Source organism: Corythoichthys intestinalis, chromosome 8 (genome assembly GCF_030265065.1).
Source record: "Corythoichthys intestinalis isolate RoL2023-P3 chromosome 8, ASM3026506v1, whole genome shotgun sequence".
Taxonomy (NCBI): domain Eukaryota; kingdom Metazoa; phylum Chordata; class Actinopteri; order Syngnathiformes; family Syngnathidae; genus Corythoichthys; species Corythoichthys intestinalis.
The window spans coordinates 24,659,023-24,673,180 of NC_080402.1; the positions used below are offsets into that span (position 1 = coordinate 24,659,023).

A 14,158-nucleotide genomic window follows, 5' to 3' on the forward strand; every position below is an offset into this window, starting at 1 on the left:
GATCAGTCTGGCACATCGGTCAGGTCTAATCTTGGCCCATTGTTCTCTACAAACTGCTGTAGTTCTTTCAGATTCCTGGGATGTCTGGCATGAATCGCTGTCTTTAGGTCATGCCACAGCATCTCAATGGGGTTCAAGTCTGGACTTTGACTTGGCCACTCCAGAACATGTATTTTGTTCTTCTGAAACCATTCTGAAGTTGATTTACTTCTGTGTTTTGTATCCTTTCCCAGCTTTATACAAATCAATAATCCTTGATCGCAGGTCTTCAGACAGCTCTTTTGACCAAACCATGATGCACCTCAGACAATGCTTCTCATCAAGACAATTCTTACCAGGTGTGTATTTTATAGTGGACAGGGCAGTTTTAAACCACTCATCAGTGATTGGGCAATGGGCACACACCAGACTTAAATTGTTCGGTAAAAATTGGTTTCAGTTGCTCTTTGGGTCCCCTTAGGCAGAGGGTTCACTTACTTATCCCCCCCCCCCCCTTCTGTCATTGCTTGCATATCCTCGTTTAAATATAAAAACCTACAAGTGTTTGGGTGGTTTTAGTTAAAGCAGACAATGTTTTTACATCTGTGTGATTTTGACAAAGATCAGATCACATTTGATGGTGATTTCATGCAGAAATTTGAGCAATTCCAAAAGGTTCAGTTACTTTTTCATACCGCTGTCTATTTTATTTTTTTCCTGGCAATCGATGATTTTGGAGAAACCATGATTCTGCTCTATGCCAAGGATTTCTCTGTCGCGAGGACAGTGAGCGTTTCTAAACCCCCAAGCACATGCATACACAAGCAGTCATGTGTAAAGACAACATCAGATGCGCACACTCTATGAGTATTAGGATCTTAATACAACACTATCTTTTGTTTGTCATGTGCGCCTGGAGGAGCACATCAAATGATTCAAAAGAGGGAGGTAGCCTCCTTGCTGGTGGAGATCTATACTCTCAAGCCACCTCTTTTCCGTCTACAAAGGTACCAGCTGCTGTTTCGCCAGTGGCGGAACACTAAGAGGACAAAGTGCGGGTAATGGAAGGCGTGAGGCATAAGCGGATTTTAAGTGGGGGCCAGGCCCCTCACTGGTGGCCGAAAAGTGTCATTGTGTGCAATTGACTTTTATTTATATATATATATATATATATATATATATATATATATATATATATATATATATATATATATATGTATATATATACATAAATAGTATATATAGGAAAGTTGTAAAGCAATAAAACTGCAACAAAAATGAATGAAATGAACAAAAAAACATTTTTACAATGGGTCGCAATTATTTTTTGAGCACCATAGACAGTCATTTGCTTTGCATATAATTGAGTATATATAGATACACACACACACAAACACACACACACACATTATATATTAGAGAAAAACATACATTTAAAAATGATATAACTTTTTTTGGGGATTGAATGATTTTGACACAAATGTCCTAATCATAAAATGGCCCAAACACAAAAGGGATTGCTTCAATCAAAGAAAACTTTTTCAATGAAAAACTGCAAACATTTTTCCGCATTCAAAAACTTTTTTCTATGATTGAATTTTTTTTTTTTTTGGATTGAAATCTTTTTTCTTTCTTTCTTTTTTTTTTTTTTTGGAAGCAACTTATTTTTTGATTGAATAATAAAGAGAAAAATGTCCAAGCCAAAATGTGGCCAAACACAAATCAACATTACTCCAAGCAAAAAGTTGCTTCAATCAAAAAAAAAAAAAAAAAAAAAAAAAATCAAAGAAAAATAGCTTTCACATGCATTTTTTTGTGTTTGGAGTTTCAAATTTATTTTTGCATTCAAACACATTTTTTTTAATTGAAGCGACTTTTTTTGGTTGAAAATATATACTATTTTGACTGAAGCAACTCTTTTTTTTTTTTTGAAGCAACTTTTTTTTTATTGAATAATAAAGACACAAATCTACCTCCATATGGCCCAGGGGATACAATTTTTTGACTGAGGTAACTACAATGGCACGACACCGGCGGGCATACCAAATTCAATGGATGACGATCTTGGCGAAAAGTATTGCCTAAGCAGCTTGATTTAGAATTCCCCTCAAGAATGATGGGAAGCAAAAAACGCTCATTGTCAACTGATCATTTCAAATATTCTTGTAAGTTAATTTTATTGCTGACACTGCATTTTGGGGTCATCAACATGTTGTGCCCTCCGTGCCCCAAAAGTCAAACTCCGCCTATGGCGTGAGGTGGTGGTAGTGGTCAATTACATGCCGTTATAGTGTGTTCTATGTACTGTATGTGAGTTGAAGGCTCAAATGAGAAAGAGTGTCTGCCTCATTTGCAAAGAGACAGTCGCTGTTTTTAAAGAGTTCAATGTGAGGCGATATTACCAAACAAGACACGCTGACATGTACGACAAGATTACAGGGAAGATACGCAGCGAGAAATTGAAACAACCTGAAGCTAGTTTAATTTCACAGCAGCAGTATTTCGCAAGAGCCCGAGAGCCGAAAGAGAACGCCACAAAGGCTAGTCGCGAAATTGTCGAAATTATTGAAAAAAATAATAAATCAAATGTGACACACAGAATGGCTTGCTAAAATTTGCTTAAATATATTGTTCTACGTAAAGGACGTCAGCCGAGGTCGGCCCCCCACATTTTTACCACACCAAATCTGGCCCCCTTTGCAAAAAGTTTGGACACCCCTGCTTTAGACAGTGCGTTTTCTGTAATAGTTAATATACTAGTATGCATAATTTCTTTAATGAAATCATATCATTATGTTTACAGTAAATGTGCTAATGGTTTTTGATGACCATTTTTATAAACATGAAAGAATTTTACTTTGACGGTTTCTGGTCTACCTGTGAGCAGGTATCTGTCTGTCGCCAGCCACCAGCGTAACATCACACAGCTGTCGACTCCTCAAGTAGCCCTCCATCTTACGGAAGGTGACGTCAGCATGGGACAGTGCTGTGAACACACCCTCCTCCGGACACGCGCACGGCTCCAGCGACACACATGAGGACAGCGTGGCCGTGCTGTTGGACGTCCTGCGCTCGCAACAATTCACACACAGACAAACACATATTTTGAGGCTGTCAGTAGTGTCTTTGTGTGGAAAGCTGTGCTTTGGAAGTTAAGAAGACTATAGAAGCAGACAAGTCAGGCTAAATTTAGACCCACTTAAAAATTAAATTGACCAAAAAGCCCAAGGCTGTGTTCCACCTAAGATTGAAGTGGTGAGATAGATGTTTGTAGGTCACAGATAAGGGATGAAATACGGCTACCAGGTGAATCATCAACCATCATGGCTCCCAAGACAGCATTTCATTGATTCTAATTTAGTGCCCAGTGAACCCCCAGCACAACGTAATGAAAAATGAACTGATGCTGCCTTCAGAGATGATTGCAGTTAAAATAAATAAATAAAAATTAGTAAATAAATAACAGACAGCTGCATAACCAACAGACATTGCAATTGGAGTCCATGCAAATCATTTTTGTTTGGGTAAGCCAGGTTTCCAGGTCTTTGTGTCCTGCTTCCAAAATGTGCCTTCATAATTGCTGATTTGATCCATCTTTTCCTTCCATCCAACTATCATATATTCCTCAAATACTCAAGAGGTTTGCAAGTGTAAGTGTACTACTTTGATATATAAAACCTCCATCGCATATCACTTACCCTCTTGAATCCTTTTATGAAAGGTGACCAAAATCAATATTTGTACATTTACAACAGAGCGCATGAATGCCTCTACAAAAAAGCTTCCAGCACTGGAAGCCATTAGCCACAGAAATTTATCACCCAATGCTGCAACCCCCCTAGCGTTTCATGCACTGGCTTAAACTTGACTGCTTTGAATCAGTCTCAATGCCATCATTAAAGTGCATGTGAGACGAAAAAGTATGTTTATTCCATAATACACGTGGTATTTTATGCTCCTGACTGATATGGACCGCTTGGATGTGTGTGGAAGCGATCGCTATATTTATTTAGTTTTTTGAATCCCGCACCATGAAAATGAGTGACTTCCGGCTTCGGTCTTGCATTGAGGAGGAGGGCGCTGTGACGTGTACGGATGGAGGCGTCCTCTTCACTATACAGCCGTACTGTTGTGTACGAGGACTAAGGATTCAGCTGATTTTGCGGATTAATACATTTATTTTTCGCATCACGCCAGCCAAACGGCTGCAGAAAAATCTTGCTGTATAAGGGAGAGGCATGTGCGCCTTTTTGGAGTTTCAAAAGGTTCCCATTCACCGTGGATATTGGCCAAAACAAGCCCTACTACTGTGGGACCATTGGACTTACGAGGAAGTGAGTAAACATCTTGTTTTGTATTATGTCAAATACGAATACAATGATTACAAAGTAAACACTACAAACTTTCTTTAAATAAAGGACTACTTACGTTTGATCATTGATAGGCATGAAAAAAGCTCTCCTCATGCACATTAGCTGCACAACAACTGCAGCCGCCCTCCTCCAGGGAACGAGCTGTAAATTGCTCTCTGCCGGGCGGTTTGCCGATCCGCGAAGACAATCGACAACCCAGTCATCATGTCAAATAATCCGGGCTAGTTATGTGTGATTTTCTGCTTCGAAGACTTTGAAACATCACTCGGTTCTGGTTAGCATGTCGGCTAGCTGTCACGCCTCTTGGTTTGTTTACATTCTCTGAAGCCGGGGAAGGGAAATGACATATGTCCGATTTAGGTGTCATAAAATATCGTTCGGGAGGTACGACAGTAAAGGTGAAGTCGACAGTTTTGACCATTATGGAGTAATTTTGCCATGTCGTCCTGAATAAGTGCATTTTTATTATTTCAAATTCCATTTAGCACAAGACTGTTATTTGTCATGACTATGCCATTTATTTAGCAATTGGGGAAAATACTTGGATGAAAAGAATATCCTGTAAAAATATTGAAGTAGAGACAGAAACAATGACATTTTGCAGCTCTCTTCGTCGCGTTTTCCTCGTTGTGAATAGTTCCCCCCTCGACGGGCTGACTGGTCCTTCTCAAGCCATTTATTTAGCTATTGGAGAAAAATACTTGGATAAAAAGAATATCCTGTAAAAATATTGGAGGAGAGAGACTGAAACAATGACATTTTGCGGCTCTCTTCGTCGCGTTTTCCTCGTTCTGAATAATTCCCTCTCAATGTGCTGAATAGTAAAACCGATGAGCCCAGTCTCCCGCTGACGTCATCCACCTGTTGGGGACGCTAGAGCCCTATAATGGTAGGCGTAGCTAACCGGCAGATTAAAAGACTAATTTCTCGTCATCTGCGCTTTGCTAAATTGTTGTATATAGTCATATCGTCTCAAAATATGATTCTAATTCACATAATAATGCTATTTAAGACTTTTTTTCTCATGTCGTATGCTCTTTAAATCTTTGTGAGAGGAAAAAACTTTCAAATACGGTCAATTCTAGCATTTGGTATGTACATAAGCACCCATTCTTGCTTTACTATCTTTACTTTCACACTTTGAAATTGCTCATTCCTTATTAGCGCCTTTCCACTTCAGTACATTTTCCCATCATCTGTCAATACAGCTTCTTCTCACTCCCATTTTAGGATAAACCTCTTGGGGATACTAAACTTTGCCTTGGCTTGTATGTGAGCGCGGTTCCAGATGGATGGTGGGGCTAAATACTGCCCCCAGACATGCTTTGAAGTGGGGAAAGGCTGCCTTCTAGTACCCCTTAATTCAGCCTGGCAGGCACCCAGTAGGGAGAGAGCCTGTGGTGAATCAAGACCATTACAGACTGCGGATCTAAACTTGGTATCAGAATTTCAACATATATCCCTGTGAATAACAATTTAGCCTGCTTTCTGCAGCTATTGCACATTGTGATTGTGACAAGTTGACACCATGGATAAAAAATGTTTTTTGATTACTTGTCAAGACAAAGGATCATTTTATCAATTGAAGATCCACTGCAAAAAATCACAACAGATCTTTGTCGAAAGGATGTTTCCCTTCTTAAGTGATATCTTTCTAACTAGATGATGTAAAATATAATCAATTGAATAACCGTTTAGAAGGCTCATCTATCATTGTTGATATTAGTTAATTCATTGTCTTAGCACAGGCTGTATTGATTCAGGATCATCAAATTTGGTGTCAAACCATAGGAAGTGGTTTTTCATCTAATGCTGCAGTATAATTTATCTTGCACAATACAGGAATTCCCGTTAACATCATCACTACCATGATTAATAGCCACAAGAAAGCATATTCATTGGAACTCATGTTTAATCAGGTCTTTCAGATTTTGTTTTGCACAGCTCCTACTGCAGCAATACAACTGTGAAGTGTTAAACTAACATGTAGAGTTAGGCTCGTTTAGAAGCATCTGACCCTTTGCCCTCCGGTGTAAGTGTAAATGGGAGAAAATCGCAAGTCCATGACTTGCAACAAGAACTGCCTTCACATTTGCTAGAAGACTCTGTTCCATAATTTAAGAGTCTATTTGAGGAAAACCTTTTTCCATTTATCCCACAGCGTAATTGTGAAGTCAGAAGTAGGCATGTGCCGGTATGAGATTTTGACAGTATGATAACCTTAAGCAAAAATACTGCGATATCACGGTATCATGGTATTGCAATTATAGCTCTAAAATGTGTTATTTTGAGATGTATGTGTTAAACAAAAATCCATTGAACAAGATTTTTTTTCCCCCAAAACATATTTGAACTTATAGACTAAACCCACAGCCACAGCTCAAGTTGCTAAACATGAAAAAAATATATATATATATTTTCCATAAAAAAGTATTAAAAAAAAAAACTTCTAGATAACATATTTAGAGACTTGCTCATTTTCTACACATTTCTGTCTTAGTCCAACTTATGATGCAGGAATGTGTGTATGTTAATCTTTTCTGGGTTAATATACCATTACTATTATTAATATTAATTAGTTGAACATTAATGGAGTGCGAGAGTAAGAGACCGCGCGCGTGTGTATGACTCGTATCATTATTTACACATTATACACACCCACCCCCCCACACACACTGCAGCTGTCGCAATACAAGAAGTTAAAATTTATTGATGATTTTACATCCACATTGTTGTTGTTATCTGCCTGTGTCGCTATACTGCCATCCTCTAGTGGCATAAGGCATCCCCTAGTGAATGCGTAAGGTTCACATGTTGTTTTATGTCTATCGCGAGGAGAGCGAGAGCGCGACCTTACGGACTGAGAGAAAAAAAAGACATGTAGACCCGTAACGCAAGAACATGGACTAACGACGAAAATTAACAGCTCTCTTATGTTTTGACAGAAGGCGCACACGGTATGATTGTATTTATTTTTAAAGGAATTTTTTGTTTTTTTTTCATGGATGTTTATTGATATTATTTGTTTGCTGTTTTAGTTTTTCACCGTGTTGCTCGCTCAGCAAAAGAGGAAATAAAGTCGCTGGCGAAATACATCAGTTGATTCGTGACCTTTTTCTGTTCCACTCAAATATCATGAGAGCCATTACACACACCCTCTCTCAACACAAAGTCGTCAGAGAGAAAAACACCACAGGCTGTATGATGAAAATGTTATTTTGAACAGATGCTAACTATGGAGGAAGACTTTAAAAAAGTACGCTTGAATTGAGGATAGTGATCAAACAAGTTAGCTGTCCTGGCATGCTAACGCCACGTAAATAGCCTTGTTAACAAGCTTACGTTATAGAATTTGGAATCGCTAGACACACGAAACACGCTGGAGTGAACTGTTGTAGCTAGCAGGAAACATTCATGAAAGCGTTTACTTGCCTTCAATTTTGTGTAAAGTGACAGATGATGGTCACGTAAATGAGAAATCATGTTGGAGGTGTTGCCTGCACATCGGCTGTCCTTTCTCCTCTAAGCCACGGCCGTCTGTTTCTTTTCGGTAGCCGAAATACTAATACCTAATACTAATATCTTACTAGCTACTGTCTTTTTTAATTGGGGATGGGGGGGGGGGGGGGGCTCAGGTGTAGTTTTGACAACGGCAGCAGTGTCACAGACACAGAGGACAGAGCAACAACCGGAGGGGGAGGCGTGAGCGCTGCCACTCCAAGCCATTTCTCACTGCATTTTTGGGACATAAAAAATAGCTAATACTGTACTACAGTATGATGGAAATTTTTAGTGGTTTTGAAACCGTTTTCACATGCCTAGTCAGAAGTCATCCATATTGGACTTGAGAGAAGGCCTGGCACACGGTCTCTCTACTAGTTTATCCCAGAGGTGTTTCATGAAGGTCATTGGTTTTGTCACTATAGAATTTCCCAAAATATCTTGGCAAAGTACTGTTAACTCGTTGACCACCTTTAGCAGTGGTAGACGTCCAATCTATTTTGAAATGGAGGGCTGCCAGCAATTGGCTCTCTCAGTTAAAATGGCTTGGACACATATCGCCGTCATTGGCACTGAAACATGATCACTCAATATCAGGTATCCCGGCTCAAACGGATTTGACGTCTATCGCCGTCAATGACAGTGTATAATGCTGAAACAAGGCTCTACTTGGTTTAGTCCCCCAGAGGAGAGTCTAAATGCAACTGTTTATACTAGTTCATCTCATTAATTTCACAAGATCACTCAATATAACAACGATAAGCGATGCAATTTAAAGTAAGTAACTGTGTTTGATTGAATTTGAATGGTCACATAAATTACGTGTTGAAAAACAAGCCATATCAGATTTTCTGACAAGTGAAAATATACATTCTGGAATTACATACACATTCTATGAAATTCTATTTGGGACTGCTCGATCACGCTGATGAAATGACATACATGTAGTCCTTACTGTAACAGCTACAAATATGTTGTACACAATACACATACCGGGCTACCCACACAGTATATGGTTCATGGAGGAACACATCTCTGTGTTGGTATGGCAACCACAACATGTGCAGGAATAAAAGGCTACATTATATGCTTGTGCAATACCCACACAACCTCAATTCACTTCTACATTATGATTTCCTCTGCTCTGATCTGATTGCATTATGTCTATCCATCACATTTCTTCCCCCTTGTGTAACTATATCTTGATCAAAAAAACATTCGGAATGAGTCAAAACGAAAAGAACTTCAGCAGACTCTGTGTGTGTGTGTGTGTGTGTGTGTGTGTGTGTGTGTGTGTGTGTGTGTGTGTGTGTGTGTGTGTGTGTGTGTGTGTGTGTAACAGCCAGTTATATCACTTCACTTTTGTTGTTATGCATCTTGGAAACAGAGTCTGACACACATACGCTATTACTTATTTGCACTCCCTTGAGTCAATTCCACCAAAAGCATACGTCTGTTTTTAAATAGAAACTTTTTAAATTGTTCTTCTCCTGTGTAGAGATTAGACAAATTGACTTAAAAACAAGCAGTGAGGGACATTTAAGTCTTAAAGGTCTGATGAAATAATGCAGGCCATAGACTCCATAATACGCCGCCAGACACTGCGCCATGCCATCAAGTAGAGGGCCGTCCTACACTCCGTTTCAGTCGGTCGACGTCGGTCGCAGATATTCAACACATGCAGCGATCCAATGCCGAATTTAGGATGGAAAAAGTACGAAAGCTGTACCGCATACAAACAGGAAGGATTGTCTCAGGATGATCTATTCAAGGATTCATGGTAATTATTATATTTTTCATAGCATGCTTATCTCTTGCTTATGTTGTTGTGATTTGGAAATTGAGTCTGTTAATAAAATCTATCTATCTATATCTATCATGCATGCATTTTGAAATGTTGTGCAAAAAAATCAATGGGAGAAATTAACCGCTACGGCATTGGCGTCATAATTCACAATATTTACGTAAAATAAATGCAAACTGCCCTTTTTTTTTTTTTTTTTTTTTTGCTTTAGACCAAGAATTTGTCCCATCCTACAGGGATTTAAGCAATTATTCCCAAAAATTTCAAAGTAAAAAGCTCTTTGTTGTGCTAAGGCGGTGCCACAGTGGCTTAAAGACTAGCAGCACATTCGACATATTTACATAAAATGAATGCTAACTGCCCGTTTTTTTTGTTTGTTTTTGCTTTTAACCAAGAATCGAGACTGTTTTATGTCCATATCTATAAAAATTCAGGGGTTTAATCATTTATTCCCAAAAATTTTAACGTAATAAGCTCTTTGTTGTGATAAAGGAGCGCCATAGTGGCTTAAAGACTAGCAGCACATTGGACATATTTACGTAAAATAAATGCTAACTGCCTGTTTTTTTGTTGTTGTTTTTAACCAAGAATCGAGACTGTTTTCCATTCATATCTATGAAGAATTCGGGGATTTAAGCATTTATTTCCAAAAATTTTAAGGTAAAAAGCTCTTTTTTTGTGATAAGGCGGCGCCACAGTGGCCTAAAGACTAGCAGCACATTCGTCATATTTACGTAAAATAAATGCTAACTGCCCGGTTGTTTTATCTTTTAACCAAGAATTGAGACTTTTTTATGTCCATTTCTATAAAGAATTCAGGGATTTAAGCATTTATTCCCAAAAATTTCAACATAAAAAGCTCTTTGTTGTTATAAGGTGGCGCCACAGTGGCTTAAAACTAGCAGCACATTTGACATGGTAAATGGTGTTATACTTGTATAGCGCTTTTCTACCTCTGACGGTACTCAAAGCTGGGAGGACCCTCCGGGTAAGCGTCACCTTTTTCCCTTCACCACCAGCACTAACCTTCTTGGAACCTGTGTTGAAAATCTGACGAGCACCCATCTGCGGCGCTGTCATGTCGTATTTCAAACCTGTTGTCGGATGTAGAAACAAATGGCGAGTCAAATTTTACGTCGGATGTCGAAAAGATCGCGTGTCGAAGCGATTGCATGTCGTGGTACCACTGTATTTACGTAAAATAAATGCTAACTGCCTGTTTTTTTTTGCTTTTAACCAAGAATCGAGAGTGTTTTACCTCCATATCTATAAAGAATTCAGGGATTTAAGCATTTATTCACATGAATTTTCAACATAATTTGTACTTTGTGTTTCGGTCACCTTTGACGGAGATAGCCCCCCTATTAATCGGCCCTGCACCCCTTGTCCCGTCAATATCATTATGAAGTCTATATGGAGGCCTTGATGTATCATGTTAATTTCTGATAATGTTTTTAAAATTTGGTGTAGTCTAGCAAAGGGTGGGTAAGATAAGATTCTTGACAGGAGGTAAAGGTTGTTGTAAAGGCACCGTGTTTCGTATCCTCCACCATCACTGCATCAAACGTGGAAAGTCCCAACTGCTCATTTCACTCATGTCACTTTTTCCAAAGATTCAGCCCTTACCTGCTCTCAGTCGTGCTGAATTGAACTACAGCAAGCATAAATAGAACACAGAATGACTCATCAAAACTCTTTGTCTGTTAAACTTGTTTGCTGCCATTGACAATGACAGGCGTCCATTCCATTCTGAGTATTTGCTGTCAGCCTCTCCTAGTTCAAATAGGTTGGACGCAGGGGTGAAAGTGGCTGGAATTTCTTGCCGGAACTCCCCGACGTGAAGGTCGCCACAGAGCCAGAAATGTTATTTATTTATTTTTTGTTTCTTTCTTTCTTTTGTGTGTGTGTGTGTGTGTGCGTGGGGGGGGGGGGGGGGGTCAAACCTCTTAAACTATTGAAATGCAAAGAAAACTGTTTTAGCACCGTTATTTCTATAACACATACAAAAACTGATTGTCATTCAAAATTGTGTTTTTTCAATTATTTGCAAAATAAAAGTTAACAAAAACAGCAGTAACCCCAACCTCCATCTCCTAATTTTTATTTTCCCTCAAGGCCTCACATATAATACCCAAACAATAATAAACCAAAAATAGACAATAATACATATATTATAATAATATAATACATATAATATAATGCCAAATCTCAATTTTAACTACTTAAGAACATAGGATGTATATTTCAATTGAAGTTGATGTAAACATTTCTTTTTTAATTTAATAATAAAGACATACCGGTAAGTAACATACATTTAGAAAAATAAGTACAAATGACTTATATTATGCAGAGTGAAATGGAATATATTTTGAAGATCGCGCAAACATTGACCTTTTTAAATCATAAGGAAATGAATAAGTAGCCTAACATAACTGAACAAATATAAGTCCAAAGCTCACATTGACAGCTAAGATGTTCTGAACCTCCCCATCAGAGCAAATAAAACTAAATATGATAGATAAGCCTCCTCAACTCTTTCGTTGCTCTTAAAGATTTTATCCATTTTATGTTGCATTGCCCTTTTATTGTCGCATCAATTAAACAACCTTTTTTTTCTGCTATTCCAGAAAACATGCACATTTGAACTAATCAGAGCTAACTATCTCTGCTGATCACATGTCAGTATGTCAGCCGATTGAACGGATAACTGGGTCCAGGCGTTATGCTTTGCTGCTTTCGCACATTGACGTGACTCATCATCATCAAACTCATAACTGCAGCAGTCGGGGAAACCTCCCTGCCGTCCGTGGAATAAAATAATTAATAAATATAGGTGGAAACGGATTACGCTACACAAGTACTTTATTATGCTTGTTGTTAACACTTGTGTATGTAAATCTGATGTTGGTTGATTATTTTCTTTTAGGAAATGAAATGCATGTGTGGCAGATAAGCATTTAATTTTTTTTTTTTTTTTTTTTTTTACATAGTGTTTTGACAGTTGCCGTCATATTTAAGGAATTAAAGCACCGTATACCGGAACAGCATTTCGGCCCTGAATCTTATACATTCCGGCCCTGAATCTTATACCAGAACTGCGTTCTGGCCCTGAATCTTATACCGGAACTGCGTTCCTGACCGTTCTGGCTCACTTTCACCACTGGTTGGACGTCTCTCACCGTCAATGGTAGCCAATGAGTTTAGCCCAGGAAAAAAATAATGAAGTCAGTGGTGGCACACTTTTCAGGTCAAAAGAGCAGTAACACATAACGCCTCCTACCTGCAGGAGCTGGAGTCAGTATCCGGGTGGTGGTTGTTGTCCTCGGTGCTCACCGCCACCGCCTCCCTGTCTACGCCCACTCCCAGCTGCAGCACCGGAGCCTCGCCGGAGGGCTCCATGTTCGATACCGGGCGAGACCGGCGACGTGGCGGCGGAGAAGCCCAAGCCGCGGGGGAGCTACTGCACTCGGGCTGGCTCACTGAGCGAGAGCAGGAGTTTCCTGTCGCTCCAGCTCCACCCGACCCGCTGCGACTCCTCGACGATTCTACAAACTTTCTACTGTTACAAAGGTTCGAACCGGCGCTGCCGCTCGTCACTAACCCGCCGTGGCTACTCGCGACGCCGGTAGGAGTCGAGCTGTTCCCGTGAACTGTAGAAGAACCCTCGGAGGAAGAGGAGTGGCCGCCCGTTCTGCTCCCGGCTAAATAGTCTCTTAGCGGCGGAGAGTGAGGCGGAGGGACCGCGGGGTGACCGAACCACCTCCATCGGATCCGAAGGATCTGCTTGACATCGAACTCCTTCCGCGAGGAAGAGTTCGAGCTGCCACTCGACATAGCAGCCTGGGTGCGAGGCGGAGGAAATGGCGGGAGGCGCGCCTGCCGCTCTGCCTTTGCTCGTTCCAGATGAGCGCTGATGAGACTCGCGCTGTTCCCTAACGTTAAATGCTCCTGGACTGAGGAGCACCGGGACCAGCAGAGAGCTAGAAATAGTAAGGGGAGGAGGGATTCTTCAGAGTTGGCGACGAAGCATCTAATGCACGGAACCTGCAAACGTTTGCCTCAATGCTGTCTTTCTTTCATGAATTACAAACACTCCCTGAAACCAACCTTTCTTGAGTGAAGCCTCATATTTGACATTCAAACATGCATATACAGTGGTATGAAAAAGTATCTGAACCTTTTGGAATTTCCCACATTTCTGCATAAAATCACCATCAAATGTGATCTGATCTTTGTTAAAATCACACAGATGAAAATACAGTGTCTACTTTAACTAAAACCACCCAGACATTTATAGGTTTTCATATTTTAATGACAATAGCATGCAAAAAATGACAGATGGAAACATAAATAAGTGAACCGTCTGCCTATGGAGACTTAAAGAGCAATTGAAACCAATTTTTACCAAGCATTTTAAGTCAGGTGTGTGCCCCATCACTGATGAGTTGTTTAAAGCTGCCCTGCCCACTATAAAACACACACCTGGTAAGAAATGTCTTGA

At 39.8% G+C, this 14,158-nt stretch overlaps 1 protein-coding gene across 1 annotated transcript in view; it reads right to left on the bottom strand.

Moving 5' to 3' along the window:
* The window catches only part of klhl5 (kelch-like family member 5), a 38,703-nt gene extending 24,894 nt beyond the window's left edge, over window positions 1–13,809 (bottom strand). The window contains exons 1-2 of the mRNA XM_057843064.1: window positions 12,938–13,809; window positions 2,857–3,045 (exon numbers count right to left, since the gene is read on the bottom strand). Of these exons, the coding sequence (XP_057699047.1) occupies window positions 2,857–3,045; window positions 12,938–13,491 (743 nt within the window). The 5' untranslated portion in view covers window positions 13,492–13,809. The remainder of the gene's footprint in view (window positions 1–2,856; window positions 3,046–12,937) is intronic.
* Between the last annotated feature and the right edge of the window lie 349 nt (window positions 13,810–14,158).